This window comes from Sinohyriopsis cumingii, chromosome 13, assembly GCF_028554795.1.
Source record: "Sinohyriopsis cumingii isolate HCF-2022 chromosome 13, ASM2855479v2, whole genome shotgun sequence".
Taxonomy (NCBI): domain Eukaryota; kingdom Metazoa; phylum Mollusca; class Bivalvia; order Unionida; family Unionidae; genus Sinohyriopsis; species Sinohyriopsis cumingii.
In genome coordinates, this window is record NC_142973.1 from 28,065,638 (window position 1) to 28,088,073 (window position 22,436).

Consider the following 22,436-nt stretch of genomic DNA (forward strand, 5'->3'; position numbering starts at 1 on the left):
GTGTTCATGATTTGTTTACAACGTAGTTCCTGATACACTATTGGGCACACACGAGCGCAATATTGTAAAATATTGAATGATTCTGACAGTGTAAAGTTAATGGAGAAAAAATGAGCATATAATAACTGGTTTTTATGTCACGTTACAATCATTAAATGCCTGTTTTAAGGTGGCGCATATTTTGTTATCATATCCGTACATATGTCAGTATATTTGTTACATGTTTAATTTCTACACAATAACTGTTGATGGCTTGCACTCGTTGTAAACAAGAACCCTATCAACCTTGGGATAAATAAAACTTGAAGGAAAAGGTTTCTGCACAATAACTTGAGTTCTCAGCCATTTTTAGTTTTCAGTCTTTGTGGATGGCTTGCATTTGAAATCAGGAACAAGCCTATACATTTTGGAGGCAAAAGGTCAAGGTCACTATAACTGAAAGAAGAAAAATCAGGAGCAAAGGTTACTGAGATGGAATAAATTACAACATCAGACTGCATGGTTCACTGCGCCACTGATGCAGTCTAGCTTGAACACTGCATTAGTTCTACATCACAAACTGAGATCAGACTTTTTAGATGACTAGAACATTGGGCTAGGAAGAAGCTTTTTGGTTTTGCAGTCAAAAAGTCACATGTCAAGGTCAAGATCACTGTGAATGAAGGAAGAAATGTGCTTTCTGCATACATATTTAAACTATCTATATAGAAGAATATTAAATATAGGCAGGTATATAATTGCCGTTCATGGTACTTTCATTTTTTCTGTTAGGAAATTAAAGAACCTGTAACAGTGTATTGAGTTTTTATACGTGTCTTTTAAAGTCAGGTAAACTGTTTATTGCCTTTTCATAGATTGGATGACTTTTGGAGCTCCACAGTCAAGCTCATCTGTGAAAGGTGACCCATTTAAGTCACATGAACTGGGTCATACAAGAAGGTGGCCTTTATATACAGGTAAAAATAGTTGGATGCTCTACATGGGTCATTGCCATTGCTTTACATTTTATTGGCATATATTATATAAAGGTACAAATTTGGGCTTCTAAAAAAATTAGAACCATACAAGGGAGTTAATTGAATAATATGTAAGTAGCACAGATACACTTGATCTGTAAAGGGGCTCCATTTCCTCTGCTTTAGATTTAAACTTTTCTAATTTTCTAATGCCCATAATGGGAAGTTTGAATATTTCTTGATAAAAGTAAAAATAGTGAAATAATTGCCTATTAGTGAAATAACTACACAGATGCTAGTGTGTAATGATACAATGATGTTTTTAGTACATTCTTTGTTTCAGGAGATTAACAATATGCCTGAAAAATTTGCCCTTCAGCAAGCTTGAAAATTTGCTGTGCAAGTCATATTTGGTTGTTTATCCAAACTTCTAGCCAGCATGATTGAGAAAATGCAACATATTATTACAGTTTTATGCATACTCTCATTCTAGACATGTAGATCATTTTAGAAGTTCTCCAGCCTGGATTTAAACAGCATGGTCCCATAATTTCTCCTCCTATCATGTGAAGTAGTCTGCTGTTTCCCTTGTTTCCATGACATGAAATGTGCTTGACAAACAAGTTAAGACAAGCAATCTGCATCTGGTGGTTTACAAGCTTGCTGCTGCTGCTAATCTTGTAGTTAGGATCTTGGAACCAGTGTTGTACTGGCAATTACCTGTGCTTTGTTGCCTTTCAGAAACCTGTTTCCAGCTTTTCACAATTTCCTCAAGGTAGACCATATTGAAAATTGCATGTTCATTATTGTTTGTGGGGCCCATGTAGGGAGAATGACAACTTTTGTATACTAAAGACGATCATTATTTGCTGGCTTTCGGCATTTCTTTATTCAAAATAGACTATATTGTAGCTGGATGTATATGTAGTGAGGACCATAAAGGGATTTTATGGGAAGCACTATTTTAAAAAAAATTACTTTTGTCAGAAACTGTGAAATAAAAATCTGATTAGTTATGGAGTTGGGAGGGACTCAGATTCTTCTTAGCTTAATGCATGGAATTAAGCAAATGGTTCCCAATCTTTTTTAGGCCACAACAAAAAAAAAGTGTTCTTTCTGAGTCTCAAGACCTTGTTTGCACATTTTTATAAGTTTTGCCACACTAAACAAATATCCTGGCCACCCATTGCAACCATGGTATTGGGGACCACTGAATTAATCAGTATTTTGCCTTATTAATTGAAAGGTTATATTTATCTTTATGGGGCTGGAAATTTAAGTATAAAGTGTGGAAAAATGCATCTAACCTTTTATATAAGGTATGTCATTTACTATGTGTGTCTGAATATTCAGACAAAAGTATCTCTGTTAAAATACATACAGCTCATGTACTTCACATAAGAAGAAGACACAAGACAGATGTACTACATACACACTAGCAGAAGGACATTACATTAATGTAACATGAGGGGTCAAAAAGCTATAAAAATTCCGCTTGCCCAGAATAAACTTGTACTCGGCTAATTATTATTGAAAAGCAAAATTTATATTAGTGAAATAATAGTCATTTGTGTGAAAGGATGTTTTCCAAAACTTTATCTTTGATCCTTCTAACACCAGTGACAAGTACAGTGGTAATTATTTATCAGTAATGAAGAGAAAGCAAAGCATTTGTATGAACTTGATCAAACCAAATAGGAAACAAGCTTCTGGTAGAAAGTATAGACTCTCAATAAACAAAAGTTGATAATATTCTGAACCGAACATTCATTTCATTAAAGTGAAATAGTGGTCATCCCTGAATTGGCACTCAACCGATTCTGCAAGCATTCACTAAACCACTGAAAATTTTCACTCCCCAATTTTTGTCTGATTTTCCTGACAAGTTAGGACTAGGAAATTTTTTAAGTTAAATAACAAGAAACTAGTGACATGTTCTTTTATCATGCTGTGTACAATTTTGAAAACATTTGAGGCCTGTTGCTGTTAAATTGATCAGATGTTAAAAATTCTTAAGGTACATGAGAATGGATATTAGGATAGTCTTTTGTGTCAGATTCCTTTGTCATTCTGTCTTTTTATTAAATGGAAGATGAACCTGCAGATCTGGACATGGGAATTGACCTATTAAACATCAGGTTACCTTTCAGTATTTATTGACTCCATTGATTGCTGTGAATACTGGATCTAGATCAGATGTTAAGAAGATTAGCAAGTTGGTTGTTCAGAACATCTCAGCACAGTGTTACAAGGAGTACTGATTGTTGAGAAAATTGAACACTTGCATTTTGTTTTCTTCTTTTTTTTTCTTCTGCTGTGACATGTGACATTATTGATTATCCTAGATTGGTAATATGGGGGGGGGTCAACTTTTCCATCAGTTCCAGATAAAGTATTGGTTTTTAAATGTTTCAGAAAGGGGTCATTGAGTGGACATTTTGCACCAGTTTTATGTTACACATTGTCAAATTTATTTACTATCTAATTATCATAGTAAGTGTCATGAATTTTGTTATTTTCTTAAAATTTCAGTTATCCAGAATACTTGATTTAGAATTATACTCATTCAAAATTACTAGCAGAACTTTTAAGGACCTACATATACACTTTGAAAAAAATAAACATGGAATATTTCATACGTTAGCCATAAAGAATCTCGTCCTAAGATTTCTTAGATCTGAATCTGTGCATTTTGTTAGGAGTAATGAGTAGAAGAAACAAGAAACAACAGACACCCTGATCTGCAGGCACATTATGGTATGGTAGATCAGAATCTTTGTTCACTGACTTATAAGCGAGTATGTGTGGTACTTCAATAAAACCCATCTTGACAGACCACACTTTCTGCCTCAAAATGGTCTCTAAAGAATGGTGTTCTTTCAGAACAGGTCATCACGTTACAACAAATTAAACCATGCATAAATAACCTAGTTTGGCTAAATGGGTGGTCTTGTACAAGTGGTCTTTCAGGCTAGGTTTTAATGTATACCTGGTAATAAACAATTCATTTAGAACCTAAATCGTTAAAAAAATTCTGATTTGGTGTCTGCAGTAGGCATAGGCAAAACCTTTAATTGCAATAATGTTTAATTGAACAGTATTTTTGTTTCACTTGCCTTAGCAGCTCTCGGACATAGGTATCACTTCTCTGGCATAGATGTCAACCTCATCAACAATCTTACTGCATATACTTGCTGATAAGTCAAGTCCAACTGCAAACTGCACAGACTCAGATCTGCCTTCAAATAATGCGCCCATAGGTCTGGGTCTATGCAGTTAGGAGTAATCAGTAGAACAAGCATAGACCCTGATCTGCCAGTACATTCATTGACTGCGAGTCAGGGTCATTATATTTTGCAGTTGGACCCAATGTGTATGGTATATGATTTGTATGTTTAAACAAAATTGTTAAAAGTTTGGAAAGCCATAGAATAAATAGATCATCATTATGTATTTTTTAGGTGGAGCGACATTCCACAAAACCCTTTTATATTTCCATCTTGTTTTTAATGATTTCATCCATTATAGGACTTGTTTTCAAGTGTTAGCTTGTTTTTACAGATTATTCGACTGACAGTGGGATAGGAGACCATTCAGCTTGTCCTGAGGTAGGCATGATTTTTGCGATAAAAGTCTAAAAATATATAATATTTTTGTACAAGTTAAGGGAGAAATTTGTATAAAAATTTCATATAGATGTTTGAAGAAATCCTTTGAATGGAAAAATGCTCATGACAAAAATATTGATAACTTTACTGAATTTCTGTAGCAAAAATTATGTTTATTCATGGACTTTTGAATGGTAAAAAAAAAACCCTTTATCCACAGTTTTAAAGAAAAAATTTCTGTGGGATGGATTATTTTGTCCCAGACCCCCTTACATTTTTCTGAAGAAAAATAAAAGTGATGAAAGTATGTGCATTTTTATTTTGGTTTATATATTTATTGGCAAGGAAGATAAAAGTTTTCTTGTCTAAGTTAAAACCTTGTGTTAAAATTTTGGGGAAAAAAACAAGTGGACTACCTGTTAGCCTGAATCCATTCTTGGCTTTAATTCATCATCATTATCATTGTCACTATCATTGTCAACTTTGTCATTGTCATCCTCCTCCTCTTCCTTTCTTTAGCTCATTTAGAAAAACCTTGTGACATATTTGATTGGATGGAATTTTGATCATGTGACCAAGTAGTTCAAGTTATTCATTCAGTCATCCATTCCTTCATTCATTCATTTGAGAGGAGGGAGAAAATGAATTCATATTCCATATAAATGAAGTATGTAGATGAAAAGTTCCTTGTGCTTAAATTTCCTCAGTAGGATTAACAGATTATGGATGTAAATCAGTAAAAATAATGCTCTTCAGTAGGCCATAGTTTTGCTGATGTGCCTTTAAATATTGTGCAGTCAGTTAATGAAAATTTTCAGAAAACTTGTATGGTGATTTGCATTCTGTGCATAACATCCAGAAATATTTTGGATTATTGCTACTAGTTGGCTCATGAACAATTCTTAGAAGAACTAACCCATTTACCACTTTTTGAGAAAATAACATTCATATCCTGGCATTTTTTTTTAACGATTATACCTTGGGTCGTTTCAGATTGTCCAGGCAGGGAGGGCCAGGAACGAAAAAAGTATGTGCCTTGTTTCATTCTCTTTCTCCTCTTAATCGTCATCTGTCCTAATGTCATATTCATGTTGCTGCATTGTCCCAGTATTGTTTCTACTGACTCTTTTAGTATTACTAACATTTCCTGTTGAATGAATGGTCGGATTGCATGAATAGCAGTAGTTTTCTTGTATTCACATAGTTCACCTCTGTTCTAGCTTTTGACTATAAGCATGTGGTAGATAGTTTTCATACTTCTGTGTGAAAAGATTTTTTTATCAGTTTTGTATTTACTCATTGAAATGGTATTTCGTTGGTTGTACAGCACACCCTTACTATAATGCCTGTCATTATAACATAGTTACTGTTCTAAGGTGGGTATGGTTAGGAATCCATTTTCATTAATTTGTAAAATCATACGCGTCACGTACATCATTATAAAGTGGCCTCATAGTGAGATAGTAGAGTCAATGGCTCCCATGGACAGCATTATAGTGAGGGAGTACTGTAACGGTTGGAGATAATGGTTTTCATGTACAATGCAATAAACATCAGTTGTGTTAAATTTGAAAGAAAATAATTTCCAAGCCATAGATGTTAAAAACGTTAAAATAAAAAACGTTTAAAAAACGCATTTTTTCTCAATAAATAAAAAACGAAAAAAAACGTTCCAGTAGTTTTTAGGCAACACAAAAATCAATATTTTACTTATTTACATGCTACATAGCAGTTTTAAAGTTTCAGTGATACAAATGTGAAAAAATGTCAAAAGTTTTAAACCGTAGTCCAGACAACATTGAATCTTTTTTCACTCAATGTTGTTATCACCATCTGACTGATCTGACCACTTTATGGTTTCCTCCATATAATTTATATTGTCCAGCTTTTCCTTTGGGTGAAGATTTGCATGCACAAACACAACATCTCGCACTACAGTCAATTTCAGTCTATAATTGCTATTTTGTGAAAGATATTTATCCTAATCTGATGACTAGAAAATACTCAAAAAACTACAAAAATTGGACTTTATAGCATGCGAAACATTCCAAGAAAGGGACTGCAAAAGGTTAAACACAGCGTCACCTTCCAATGTATACACGCCTGGCCTACACTACCAAATATCAGCACTATGTTGTAGCATGTTTACGTAAAGTATCGTAGGCTAGCATCATAGATTCATTATTGATCGATATTTGTTATCTAGAGTATGACAGAGGACCGCCTGTATGGCCGATGATAAAAAAAAAAAGAAATGGAAGTACCAAATATAAAAAACGCAAAAAAACGCGTTTTTCGAGGTAAAATAAAAAAATAAAAAAAACGTTTTTATCATCTATGCTCCAAGCTGATTCATCCATGTGCAAACATAAAGCCTGTTTTTTTATTAGCCGAGTCTAGAATTTAACATCACCCAGTGTCACAGGATATCAACTTTTTTTTTCTTTCAAGGAATAACTTATCAATACAGAAATGTTTGATGTGGAACTAGTATTGTCAACAAGAACCATGTTGAGAGATGCTCTTTCATGTGCATGGCTAAACAAGGCCTCTAAATTTTAAATGTTTGTCTAACATCATCCCTTGAATAATTCCTTCTGATTTCCTCTAGATTGCTTCATTTGTACATTTATGCGGAACTCGGTCTGTGAAAATATGAGTTGGAACCAGTCTAGTGGCAGACCAAGACAGTGTTTGTTATCATCTCTTTGTCGTTTATATTAGTGGTGCATTTATAAAATTCAAGTACCCGTGTCTTTTTCAGGCTTCGTATTCTTCTAATTCTGTGAGTGCAAAACTGTAGTTCAAGCTAAAAACATCCAACTATGATACATATTTAGCCAACAAGGAAAGGATTGCAAATTAAAAGAAGAACCTGACAGTTCTTTGATTTGAACTTATAGCCAAATAAAGTTACAGAATGCTACAGATTTTACAGAAGTCTACATTCTTACTACTAGCCTTGTAAGAAAGAAACCACTGTATTGGTAGCATGTAGAAAAATTGATGATTTGTCTTTTGGAAATCACAGTTAAATTGTATTCAGTTCTTAATGTATTCAGTCATAAAAAAAGAATTTATATTATTTTAACTGTCATGTCTCATTGTGCATCACTTGATTAATTATGTGTATAGTAAAAGAGGTCTAGTATTTTTTTAAATCTCACCCACCCCCTTAATTAGAAAGGTAGAAGTGTACCTTTCTTTTCAATTTTTTCAAAATTAGTTTTGTGAGAATACATTTCCATTTAGTTATTTTAATGTAGATATAAATTTGAATATGTCAACTTAACCATTAGCTATAACTGTCTGCTTTCATAAGCCAGAATATTTTATGGGTATTTTACTTGTGGCAAAAGAGTCATAAATGACAAAGCCTGTATCAGTGTTTCTGCTAATTTAATATGAGAAAAACTTCAAAGCAGTCATGTTTAAATCCTTTTCATTTTTATTTTGCAGCAAGTAATTGCTTAAAGTGACATTATTCAGGTGGTTTGTATGCATTAGTGTCTGTACTTGCTTATAAGACAAGTCCAACTGCAGACTGCAGTCATATGCTGGCAGTAATCAATGGAAGAAATAATTCAGACCCTAATCTGCAGGTGCATTATGCTAGGTTAGATTAGGATCTTTGTTGCTTGCAGTTTGACTCAACTTATAAGCAAGTATAGATGGTAAGTGCCTATTTTAGATAATAGTGTTTCAGACATTCAGATCTAAATGTATACCAAAGGAAAAAAGTAAATCCTCAGTTCAGAATCCCCATCACATAGGTCTTATTATTATGAACAAATGAGATTATTTTTGTGTTCTGTTATTTTCGAAAATCTGATGTTATTAAGCAAGTTCTATTTAACTGTTGTGTTGCTTATTTTCTTGGTAGCTTGTTTTATTTAGATAAAGAAGAGTCACAGTAAGAACTTTTTCGCATAATACACGTATTTACTTTAGTGGGAATTGGAGGGAGGTGAACATTTTTATTCTTAGAACTAATCAGGGCTTTCATTTTTGAACATTTTTTTGTGTAATAATACTGATTAGATTGACACTTAAAGAAAAATAGGTGGGTTTTTTTCTAGTCTCCCAATCAGCCCAATTGTTTTCTTCAGCTGAATCCAAAAATTCTTACTTTTTTAAAAAAAGGGGGGATATAAAACAATGCATTTTGGATTTGCTGAACATTTTGAGCAAACTGGATCTCATTTCAATTTTAGGTTACAGTAATTAAATAACTAGCTCATGAAGATGCTTATATTTCTCCCATAGTGATGTTAAGGATTTGATGGACATAGACTTGAGCATGATTCAGTAATCCCAACCATTGCATGTTAGTCACTAATTGGGGTCAATTTCATATTTACAGCAAAGTTGTATCAGACATTAGTGATTGAGCAAATAACATTGTCATGTTAAGTAATACTGACAAAGTCTTTTCTCGAAGGAATAAAATTTGGTCATGCAACCAGAATTCACATTTGGTAAATGGAAGGGGAGGGGTATGTTTTAATCTTTTTTAGCTTGAAACCAGGAACTTGTATTTTTCGTTTTTTTTTTTCTGACCTAAATTTTCAGTTTACTCTTGAAAATAAACAAGTGAAATACCACTTCATGATATACATGGACTTCACATAGCTCAGTTGATTTAGAGAAAGTACAATAAAAAATAAAAAGTCGGCAATGAAATACGTTGTCAATGCTGTGAATGAGGTTTTGATAAATTTCTTAGAAAAAGGGCAGGGTGTGTACCTTGCATGTTTTAGGCATTCTTTAAAAAAAAAATCAGAATTTTCTTTAAATCCATGCTGTTGTTCCCATTCATTCCATCCAGTAGTTGGCACTCGTTTCAATTGATTTACAATTCCTCATTTTCTTACAGCATTATCAGATTAGATCAGTTGCTAAGGTCCTTAACTTGGTATGATTTTGTGTACTTCAGAATGATTACAATAAATTTCATTTAATGACCAATGCTAAATAGCCAACTGAAAAGCATGTTCATAGAGGAACCCAAACCCATCAATTCTTGCCTGTGGTCAAAATTCGAAAATTAAGACTATTTTGCTAAACATGACTGGATATGGTTGCCATGGCAACTGACCATTCATCTTCCTCTGCACATCAAGTTTGACACTGCAGAGTCCCAGACTGCCTCATTATTTCTTTCTGTATTACTCAGTAAGGCCTTATAGTACTTGGTGTCTGTCATTGTAATGAAGGGCTAGCTTCAGGGAAGCGGATTATAAACATTATGCTGTTTTTCTCTCCTTGAGTGAGGTAGAAAATGATTCACCTTAATCACTAGATCAAATACAGGTACATGGTAATTGACAAGCACATAGGCACAGAGTAAAAGATTTAAAGATGTCTCTAGCTTCATTCCTTCCCCTTCCTCTACACCCCAACCCCAATAATGAGAAATTGGTTTTATGCTTTCTTTTCTTCTTGCAAGTCAGATAGCTCAAAAACTATGAGCCAAAACAGGACAGATTTTGTATTATAGAAACCCATTGTCTGTTCTTATGACCCATTTAGGCTGTGGTGACTGAAATTTGTTTTTATCAATATTTACAGACCTTTACAATTTATTTGGAATGTAAGCACATTTAAGCAAAAATTACTTTCTGTAGGCACATAAAATTTGGCATGCATATTTTTGTGACTTTGTAGTTGACATATTTTCAGGCCATTATAACATATTTTTTTTAAAAATTGTTTACCGATTTTTAACTTTTTGGTCTTGGATATTTTTTTACAAAATCTTTGTAGGCACAAATGAGCAATCATTTGTGATAGAAAAATGAAATTGTGCAGGTGTATTTGTGTTAATATGCAGATGACCTGATTAGATTTTTAGGCCATTGTGGACTTTTTTTAAAAATTTAGTTTTACCATTTGAACTGGGACCCTTTTTTTGGGACAAACCTTGTAACCATGATGATACAAGTCACTCAAAGCAAAAATAATTGGCATGCATGTTTTTAGACATAGTTAGATCCCCTGAAAATATCCACACATCTAAATCCAGCATGTTTTACAGGAAAGAAGTTGTTATGGAACATTATGATTTTCTTTGAACTCAGCCTCCATGCATGTGGAGTTAACAGCTTAACTTGAGTTCAATCAGTCTTGGAAATGGACATAGCATGTGTCTGGTTCATTATGACCATCTTGGGAGAGGGAATGCATCATTAAAGTGGAGAACCCTCAGCATAGACCAAGCACATTGGCTCCTATGTTACTTATAATTGACCTGTCCTACATGTACTATATAATAACTACAAGGGAGGACACTTGTCTCCTTGCTCACGTGACCTATTTAAGAGTAAGCGCTGATATTTCAAGCTACGCTTTGTGTAGCTTAATATATTTGATACCGATATTTTGCTCAGGCATATCCCTATCAAAAGTTTGACTTAATATCATACCTTTAAGGAATGCCAAATCATTTTCCCACACTACCGCTCGACATAGCCCTGATCATGCCTGCTTAATATGCAAGAACAACGCACTGAATGGAATACTACCTTCTCACTGGCCAACTGAAAATAAGATATAAATACAGGACGTCATTTTCTTATTGCTACTGCTATGGGAGTACAGTCACTGTTACCTTGTTGACCACTCAGTAAATTACTATACTTTTTGGGGGGCAGATACTGAGAATAAAGGTCCAGACAGATTTAGACCTAATCTCAAAGAGGTCTTTTGGGTTCCCTTATGAAGTTGTTGTTGTTGTAGGGTTTAACACCATTTCAGCACAGGATAGACTATACATGGTGGCCAGTATAAATGGTGGAGCCCATGAAAACCCCCAAAAAAATCACTGACCCACAAGAAGCTACTGGCAATATATGTGGGTACGTGAGAAAGCTTGCCAGTAGCTTCTTGTGGGTCAGTGGTTCTTTCTGGGGTCTTCCCAGGTTCTTCCTCCACTATTTATACTGGCCACCATGTATAGCCTATCTTGTGTTGAAAATGGCATTAAACCCTATAATAACAACAACTTGAATGGATTTTCATAACAACTTTTTGGTTTTCACTAAAATGCTTCTTATGATGTCTAGTTATTTCTGAATGAAATGAAAACACATCGAAGACAAAAAGAAAAGTAAGGATCTTAAAAATTTTCCACAGAAGTATTAAAAAAAAAAAGAATATTCAGATTCTTGGAGAAGAAATGCAGCATTTGCTTTCATTGGATATTATAAAGTGTTGATTCATGCATCTCATGGTGGGAGAGATTACTGCCATTGCCATGTGGAATTGAAAAAAAAAAAAACCACCAAAAGATTACATCAAGTTGAGAGATATAGTTGGAAGCCTTTTAGCTACATGGAGTTTGAACTGCAGTTTCTAAAACATTAATGGATTTAATTAAGGTCCCAGTCTACTTTACAAACATTTTAGTTGAACTTGTTTGTATTCACTTCATCTGTCTCAGACACACTTCTGAATTTGATAAATGCATGTTTTCCAAGTCAACATTAGCAGTACTAGATATCTTGCTACACCTTACTGAAACTTGGTCCACCGCTAAGGTGCCCTAGTGGTTAGTGTCCACTTGGGATGTGGTGGGGCTGCAGGTTCAAACTCCAGCTGAGTCATACCAAAGTCTTACAAAAAATGGTACCAGCATCTGCCTCATTTGGTACTCAGCTTGAATTGGTTGGTGTTGGGACTGGTCATTCTGTGTCAGGATAATGTGACTGGGTGTGACATATGTAAAGTGTCTGAGGCATGATGCCTCAGTGCTATTCATCACTATAAACTGCCACACTGAAGATTGTCAGTGATATTACTGAAATTTTTTTAAAGCTGCATTAAAAATCCAAATATCACACACAAACACACTGAAGATTAACCTGACTTGTAAAAATAATACTATTAGAGATGAAAAGAGTTACATCATTGATTCATGAAATAAAAATAATTGAACAGTTTAAAGGTCCTTATATGATCAGTTTATATGCTGGCGTGAAATATAAATCGGAATCATAACATCCGTTGCTTGGCATTGGATAACAGTGTCAGTAGGTATTAATAAGAATTTAGTAGAAAATGTCCATAAATGTTGACAGCACTCACCTGTTTTAATACTGAGAGCTTTGCACTCAGTAAACTTCATTTACTGAAAATGTAAGTAGTTACACTACCTGCCCATTACATTATTATCATATGAAAGAAGTTGGTGGCAAATTAAATCTTGACATATCATTTTTTACATATTGTACAGTTTATTATATACTCCAGGATATGAGTTTACAGTAAGAGCATAGTGAATTGTCCTACCTGCTTAAGTGCTATAGGTCTAGATGATACTGGGTAATATGGATATAATGAATTAATGATCAAAGTAATTTTTGGAGTCCTAACGAGGAATTCTCTGAACAGGTATTTACTTATCTCATTGTGGTTTCATTTCCATTTTTTCTGCAAGCATGTATCCATTTATTTCTACCATGGAAGATCCCCATTCCTGGTTTTGGACACTATAATAAAAATTCTTTTTGTACATGCTCACTACTTGTGACAAAATAATAAATTTTTAAAAAAACATTCCCTTTTGAGTGTATGTGTGTGATTTGGACTTTTAATGTAGCTTTAACAATTTTTCATTTTTCACTACGATGTCTGCAGTGTGGCACTTTATAGTGATGTCTTGCACTGGGGCATCATACCGCAGACATGTAGCGTAATGTCCCACCCAATCACATTATCCTGACAGTAGGCCTACCATTCGTAACACTGACCTCTTAACAATCCTTTTTGAAGAGAAGAATTAGAATTATACAACAGGCTGCTGAATTAACTTGAGTCGGGATTAAAGAAAGAATTCTGCATAGCAGGGGAATTAATATGGTACAATGTCTTGCTGATTCAAGAACTATCCAGATAACCTATATATGCCTGTGGTATATACCGTATGAGATATAATATTTATACATGCCTTAATAATCACACTTGGCTTTTTGGTCAAAGCACACAAAAATTCTCCCAACTGACTGCACATTTCTTGGTCCCAGGATGCCTTGTTGGAGAGAAGCGGCCGCTAAAACCTACCTAGAACATCATTAATGGCTTGGAACCACTGTGCGTGTCTGTAATTCTATTACTGTTTATTCTCATGAGTCATATCGGTCTGAAAATGAATTGTAGGCTTTATAGATCATGCTTTATTCAGTGAGATAATATTGCTTATGATATTTATGGTGTAAGTTCATGAGGAGCTTAAACTTCATGAAACACATGCAGAGTAATTTCATAAGTGTACTGTGTGTGCATTACATCTAATATGATATCTCTCAATATGAAATAAATACAGGGGCGGGGGGCCCTTAATGATACCATCCCTTTGCTCAGAAAAGCAGGCCTTATACAAGGGGTGGCCACTTTTGAAAAGAACAAAATGGTAAATTATATACTGTTTTGGTGTTGGGCAAGGTGGCCTCTGATCAGGAGGAGGGTGGGGCTCTCAAGACAGAGAACACTGTAGGACAATCTTACATAGGCACGATCCATAACTACAGTAGAGCCAAAGTAAGCTGAAAGGAAGAGGTACGCTGTGTTTCTAAATGCCACAGTGTCAAAATCCTTTGGGCAGTGCCGTTGCCTAGTTTTCACTCAAACCTCATGGTAGAGTTTTGTAGGGTTGTCTGTCAACAAACTGTCAAACATAGTACAGATAAAAAGAGGCTAAGTTGCTCACAGCTGGAAACCTGAAGATATACCTCTGAAGAAACACCTTGTTGTCTCTGGGAAGGTATATGCATGTACACAGGTGTACATTATAGTACATAATTGCCAACTAGAAAATTTCATCTTAAATTTTAATGGACTTGTAGGTTTGCATTTAATTTTGTGATTTTGTAATTTTGCTGGCATAAATTTTGTTCACCTAAAATTACAGAATCCATAATTTCTGCCCCATTTTTCTTTGTGTGCTTTGAAAGTCAATATGCTGTACATACCATATCAAGTTTTAACACATTAACTACTAGCGACGACTTAATGGGGCAGGAGGTAGTAGCCTACTGCCAAGCTCTGTAGCATCATGGTCATGCATGATACACTAACATGGGTGGTATTATAGAAAGGTAGACAGATGTAGCTCTACAGTGATATCAAATAATCTGAAATACCTAGTTGCACTACAGAATACAGATAAAATAACCTCATTTTTTGGACCTGACATTTTTCTACCCACAATTCGCCTGTGGTCGGAATTCGTTTTTGTGTCTGGATTTTAGACTTTTGGGTCTCGGATCTAAGGCAAACCGGTGTGAACTGCAAACAGACAGATGAGCCTTTGCAAAAAGTAGGACAAGATGGGCATTAGGAATAAAGAGTGGTCTCCATACAAAAATAATGGCTCTGTTTAGCACCAAAAAAAAGAAAGAAAAAAAAGAACTCCAACTTTTACCCTTCCGCTCATGCGCAAGTCAAATAGCCAATGAAAAACAATGTTTCTAACACAACTAGGCAGTATGTTATTGAAAGATCACCGGGGATTTGGTGTTTTCGGATCTATTCAGAAATAGCTTTCATAACTTGTTTCCTACTCGATTTTCAGGCAAAAATGAAAAAAACCTCCAGGGGTTAATGCGTTAAAGGCAAGAAACGATGTTAGTCAGAACCCTTATGTTCTTTTCTCGGTCATACTCTCCTGTGTCATGGCAGTTAAGTCACTTTAGACTTTTCAGCATTAGACTTAAATCTCGGCCAGTAGAGGTTGGGGATTGGGGGGGTTTAATGCCATTTTTCAGCACATGATAGCTATACATTGGCAGCCAGAATATTTGGTGGAGGAAGAACATGGGAAGGACCAATGACCCATGTGAATTTACTGGCAAGTTTTCTTGTATTGTGCTTGCTTGTGGCATAGGCTAGTGAGTTTGTTTACATTGTGGTAACAGGGACAGTTTTGGGATAACATGTCAGTTTGCAAGAAAACTGGTTTCAGTTTTAGCTCCATAGGTCATAGATCGGAAGTGCTCATGTCATAGCCTCAATTCTGACCACCAGCCATCTGGCATTCATTAGCACAAATTTCTCATCACTATTCCTAAACTTCAGCAATGATTACCATGAAAGCTACATGCACTTCTTCATCCCAGGGTCTATTTTGGTCCCAAGTGAAAGCACTGACCAGGATGATTGTCATGGCAACCTTCTTGAAAATATACTACTTCTGAATGGATTATTGTAAGAACATGAGGTTTTCACAAAAGACTATAAACCTGGTTGGTCCTAAGTGACAATCTTGCCACAGTGGCCATCTTGTAAAGTTTGCCTTATCTGGGAGTTCATTTGATCTCTAATTGTGCCTAAGTGAAATGATACTGATCTGACATCATATTATTAACCGATTTGGCCCTGATCCCATCTGTAGGCGTGATGAGGCTGTACCCTATTTCCGAGCTCTGCAGCATCAAGGTCATTTAAGATACACCAGCGTGGGTGGTATTACAAAAAAGCAGACTGATATAGCACTAAAATGATACCAAATAATCTGGAAGTTCTTGTTGCACTACAAAAGACAGAGGTAAAAACCTCATATTTTGGACCCGTTTTTTCTTCCACCCAAAATTTGCGCGTGGTCAGAATGCGATTTTGTGTCCCGATTTTAGACCTTTTGCCCTCAGATCTAAGGCAGACCGGTCTGAACTGCACACAGACAGGTGATCCATTGCACAAACTAGGATATGGTGAGCATTTGGAATAAAGAGCGGTCTCCATACGAAAATGATGGGTCCATTAAGCCAAAACAAAAATCCAACTTTTACCATTCTGCTCATGCACAAGCAAAATAACCAATGGAAAATGATGTTTCTAATAAAACAAGGCATTAGTCTCATGGAAAATCTGTTGAAATATGATGTATTCAGAAATAGCCCCCCAAATGTCTTTCCTACGCACATTTCAGGCAAAAACGACAAAAACCTCTGGGGCCGAATGAGTTAATAGGAGAATTTTGGTGACATCACCAAATCTGAATATTACTTATTTCATCATTTGTGCATCAGTATTGCACATAAGTTACAAAAAGAGCCATTCTTTGACAATTTCGAAGAAATTTCCATAAACTTGATTAATACTGACCTGAATAGATGGTTATATTGTCACTGAGTTTTCTTGAAAAGACCTTATAACCTCTAGTTGGTCCTAAATGAAAATTGTGCCCTGCAGGCCGTATGCCAAATTTGGCATCCAGCTTTGAATTTTGCTATCTGTACATCTCTTAAACCAATGGTTGCATTGATTTGGGTTTTCTCAACAAGACTTGTGACATCTAGTTGGTGCTAAATGAAAATGGTGCTAGTCAGGCATACCCAAAGATATCTTAAAAATCTTGTCACTATTCATTCTGAATTGATGGTCATATTGACATTGGAATTTTTTTAAATAAATCATATGATGTCTAGTTTGTCTCGGAAGAAAATGGTACCAGTCTGACATGGCTGCCATGAAACAAATATTGCTGCTACTCTTCTAAATGGATGGTCATACTGAATTTTTTTTTTTTTTAAAAAAGACTTCTCATGAGGACAAATTGGTTCTAAATGAAAATGATGCCGTTACTGTGATTTCAATCTTAAAAATGTTATTATCGCTACACATTCTGAATGGGATAGCCATAATGAAAATGATGTTGATTTGTCAGCACTGGGGCCATCTTGAAAGTCTTGTTTTGGCTACTTCTCATAAATTGACTATTGGTGTGGGGATGTGCTAAAAAAATACAACTTATTAATGATATTTAGCTCTTCCTAAATGTACAAAGTGCCAATCAGACAGGTATTGTGCAGACAAATTCAAATATGAGAAACGTGTTTGAGTTTCTAAAGAACATTAGAGAAAGTTTCTGTTCTCAGCAATTAATAAGAAAAAAATGGACTTGTCTGGGATTCCAGCCAGTATAGTATCAGTCTCTTCAGGGAATTCTCAGCTCAAATGGCCATATGAGCCTATAGTATGGCCCTCCATCCATAGTGCATCATTTTAAAAAGCCTCCTGGCATTGAGGTCTTTTAAATTTATGAAAATGACGCCAATCTCGTAGGGCTGCCAGTACTAAAAAAGAGAAAAACTTTGATGCCTATAAAAAATAACATGCAGCAGAATTTGATATAATTCAGCAGAAAGCTTGATGGACTCTTAAATATATACAGTTGATTCTGATACATCAATTAAAGAGCCATTACTAAAAAATAAGCAAGGTTTTTTTTTCTTTGCATTTTATTGCACCCCCAAAATGACTTCTCTTAAAATGTTCAACAGAATTTGACCAAATGTGACAGAAAGCATTCTTGCATAAATGGATTTCAGTTTTATACAGATGATATTGAGCTGCTATCAGATACCTTTAAACATCTTTGCAGGAAGGAAAAAAACACATTAAGCATAATTGGACCAACTGTGACAGAAAGCATCCTGGCATAAATGCCTTTCAGAATCAGTCAGATGATGCAGATGTGCCACTATATATATGGATGAAGATGCAAAATACAGTAGAACCTGTCTTGAAAGACCACCTCTTTTGCCTAAACATTATGGTCTCTCAAGACAGGTGGTATTTCATAACAGGTGACAATGCTAATAATGCATTTTTGCATTGAGAATGTGGTCTCACATAGCACTGGTATTTCAAGACAGGTTTTACAGTATTGAGACATTGTAAAACAGTTGCATTCATAGCATTTCAACAGCATAGGAAGAAATTTGTATGGAATGTACCCCACTTACACAGATTTCTTGGTCAGCTGCTCTTGGATTTGCCTATTGGACAATTGTCAGCAGATGAGTGACCTTGGTCCCACTGGAGCCATGTAACACTGCTTCCATATACATAAACTACAGCATAAGCAAAAGCGTGACCGCTCTGGTGGTCTAGTGGTTAGAGCATCCACCTTGGATGCGGGAGGTCATGGGTTCGATCCCCAGCCAAGTCATACCAAAGACTTAAAAAATGGTACTTACAGCTGCCTTTCTTGTCGCTCAGCATTAAGATTTTAGTGTTAGGACTGGTCAGCCTGGTGTCAGGATAATGTGACTGGGTGGGACATCATGCTATATGTCTGCGACATGATGCCTCCAGTGCTAAGCATCACTATAAATTGTCACACTGCAGACATAGAAGCAGTATGACTGAAAATTTTTTAAAGCTACATTAAAAATCCAAATCACACACACACATACACACACACACACACACACACACACACACACACACACAAGCAAAAGCTTAAGATAGCGGTGGTTACTAAAGGAGGGTGGGGATGCTGGCAACCTCATTGATACAACAAAAATTGTTTCATGATTTTTAACATTGATATGCAGTAATCACAAAGGTACTCATCAGTAAATTTTGAGTTGATTCCCTCTTGGTATCAAAAGCACATACATCTGTTGTAAGCAAACAGATGTACTAAACCATTTGAAACTTATATTAATAAATATATGGAGCCAAACACAGCGATATCTTGGTACTGGTTTTAAGTCCAGAAAATGGTGATTTTAAATGTCATCATGCATTTCCTCATTGATGGCATATAATAGTGACCAATCACAGTGCCATGATGTTTATACTAATAAGCACATTCCACACATACTGTGATAGTAGTTTTACTTTTTTGTAACATGGCATCTGGATCACTGGAAAAATTGACTGAAAAGAAAGAGAAAACAAAAATCTGTACATTCTGTTGGAACTTGCAACTTATATTTGACTCTGTCACAACAAATTTTGAAGAACAATCCACAGATAAGCCAAGTCAAAAACAACAGTTGTCTGTTGTGTGTGATTTTAATAAGAAATTAGGCTGACCAACATCTGTATGTTACTGTAATGTCAGCACGTTGTATGTATTGTAATTGTGTGGAAACCAGGAATCTATTAGCTCATGCCATTGTGTCAAAGGGGCTGTTCAGAGTTTAACTATTGTCAAAATAAATCCAGCTTAGGCACTTCACTCTTTTTCACATTTGAACAGGATTGGTTGTATCACATTTATGATGATTAAAACCAAATTAAAACATCAAATTTAAACAAACATGTCACTTATTTCATTGAGTATTGTCAAGAGCAGGCATTTTCATTAATATTTCATCATTTATTGTGTTGTTTATGGAGAATTTGTTATTTCTGTTTTTGTGAATATGATTTCCTCTTAAACTGCTAATTTTCTGATGACACTTAAGCGTTGTTTTCATGATAAAATGAGTGATACCCAATGAATAGAGATTTCATTTTACAAATTTTTGTCACAGTTCTGTCATGTTATGCAAATTGGAACCTATTATTTGCCTTTTTATACCAAAAAAATCGAATCTTCACCTGCTTCAGCATTATTAGCAGGATTGTAAGTTCTCCATGTAATCTAAAATAATGGTGTGATATATGTGATTTTACATCTGATTTCATTTAGTAGTCGGTTTGTTGTGTATTATTGCAGTGTGAGGACATGGCATTCTGGAATATCATTAATACAATGCCATCACTAATGATACGGGAAAAGAAAGACTGTAATGTGTGTGTGTGTGTGTGTGTGCATGTATGCATGCATGTATATATGTTATGTATGTAATGTATGTATGTATGTTTATATGTAGGAAGGCATGTAGGTAGGTATGTATATAATGGGTTTAAGGGCACATTAGCACAATCCTGCTAGATTGTTCTGAGTAAAAGTAAGGTTGTAAAAATATAAAGGTTAAAAAATATTAAAATCTCCAGGAAGACAAACCCTTCCAAGCAAAAGCAAAGATGCACTCGTGTGTAATAAAAGATGAATGTCAGAAGAAAATTTAATGGTTAAAAAGATGGTCTCTTTAAGGTATTGGACCAGAATTTGTTTTTTTAATGTGCCCATGTGTGACTAATACAAATATGGCAATTCTTTTGCTCCAGAGCAATATTATAAGAGACTCAAGCCATCACATTTTCTTGATGGCCATATAAATGTTCCTATGGCCTCATGTTTTTACCCCTGCTGGTCATCAACCAGTAGATCATGTGCAGTGTCCTGTTTCTGGCCATTAGCAAGTTTGTTATCATTATTCCTGCTGAACTACTGTGAAGAGTGCCATGAAACTTCACACACATTCATTCAAGGGTCTAGTTGGTCCTAAATAGATAATGGTGACCATGAAAATATTTTTTTTTAAAAAAACTCTTTCAGAATGGATGGTCATATCAACATAGGGTTTTCACTAAAACACTCATTTAGAATGTATAGTTGATATTAAATGAAATGGTGTTAATCAGACTTCCTATATGGTCAGAACATTGGTCCTTTTGAAAATCTTGTTTATCACTGCTGCTTCTGGATGGATGGTTTTATCAACTTGGTGATTTTATTAAAGGTATTTCTGTGATGTCACTATTTAGTCTTATAAAAAAATGGTGCCATGCTAACCTCAAACATGGCTGCCATGGTGGTCATCTAGACAAGAAATTGTTATTTGCTACTTCTCAACAGATGTCAAAGCTATATTGAGTTTTCACTAGTACATTTCGTATGTCTACTTGGTCTTAAATGAAGAAAATGCACAACTGCAGCCATTTTGAAACTCCTACTACTACTTTTCTTTAGTAGGAAGTTGTATTGACTTGGTCTTTTCTCAAAAAGTTGTTTTTTGTTTTGATGTTTGATTGGTCCTAGAGGTAAATGGTGCCAATCTGAATTCCATTATGGCCTCTGTGCAAAATCTTATAAAGTCATATTAACATGGTGTTTTGACAGCCTTGTTATCACTGTTCCTCTTGAATGAATGGTCATATCATAATGGGGTTTTTCACTGAAAGATTTTTTATATCTAGTTGCTCCTAAATAAAAATGACACTGATCTGAAATCCAGTATGTCCCCATGGCAGTCATCTTGAAAGTCCTATTGCAACTCCTCCTGAAGAGAAGTTATTTTGATGTGGGGTTTTCACCAGAAGACTTTGTATGATGTCCAGTTGGTCTGAAATGAACATGATACCAATCTGATGTCTAATATGGCTAATACGGTGGTCATCTTGGAAATCTTGTTATGGTTACTCGGCCTGAATATACTGTCATCTCAACATGATGTTTTCACTGAAAGTCTTCTTATGATGGCTAGTTGGTCCACATAAAAATTGTTTTGATCTGACATCCAATATAGCCACCACAGCAGCCATCTAGAAAATCATTTTATTGCTGCTCTAAGACACAAAGTCATATTGACATGGGGTTTTGACCAAAAGACATCTTGTGACATCTGCTTGATCTTAATTAAATTTAGTACTGATCTGGGGTATAATATGGCTGCCACAGTGGCCAGCTTGAAAATCTTTTCATCACTCCTTCTCCTGAATGAATGGTCCTTAAGACTTCTTATAATTTTATGTTGATCCTAAATTAAAATGGTTCTGATCTTATGTCCAGTATGAGGCCATCTTCAAAATTGTGCTTTTGCCTACTCCTATTTTGACATGAGGATTTCATCAGCAGTTCTTGCAGTTTCTACATGGTCCTAAATGAAAATGACTTACTATCAACATGGTGGCTGTCTTGATAATTTTGTTACCTCTACTCCCAAAGGCAAAGGATGTCTATATGAATATTGGATTTTCACCAATAGACATCTTATAATGTTTAGTTGGTCTGAAATAAAAAATGGTGCCAGTCATGCATCCAGTAGAGCTGCCATGACAGTTGTCTCTACTCCCACTGAATGGATGATAAATGTGACATCGGGTTTTGACCAAAAAAGTAATAATGGTTTTACCCTGAACGAAAATGATGCCAACCTGACATCCAATATGTCCACCACAGCAGCTAATTTAAAAAAATTGTTATCATTGAAGAATATCAGATGGTTTCAAGACTCTGCAGTTATAGAAATGG

At 35.2% G+C, this 22,436-nt stretch overlaps 1 protein-coding gene across 5 annotated transcripts in view; it reads left to right on the plus strand.

The window, feature by feature from the left end:
• Positions 1-22,436, plus strand: part of LOC149785103 (one cut domain family member 2-like) — a 95,441-nt gene that overhangs the window by 44,749 nt on the left and 28,256 nt on the right. For 3 of the 5 annotated variants that reach the window (XM_089978868.1, XM_089978864.1, XM_089978865.1), the window contains exons 2-4: positions 855-956; positions 4,518-4,564; positions 5,558-5,591. In XM_089978868.1, coding sequence (XP_089834994.1) covers positions 855-956; positions 4,518-4,564; positions 5,558-5,591 — 183 coding nt within the window. The remainder of the gene's footprint in view (positions 1-854; positions 957-4,517; positions 4,565-5,557; positions 5,592-22,436) is intronic. The other 2 variants (XM_089978866.1, XM_089978867.1) reach the window with 1 other exon arrangement.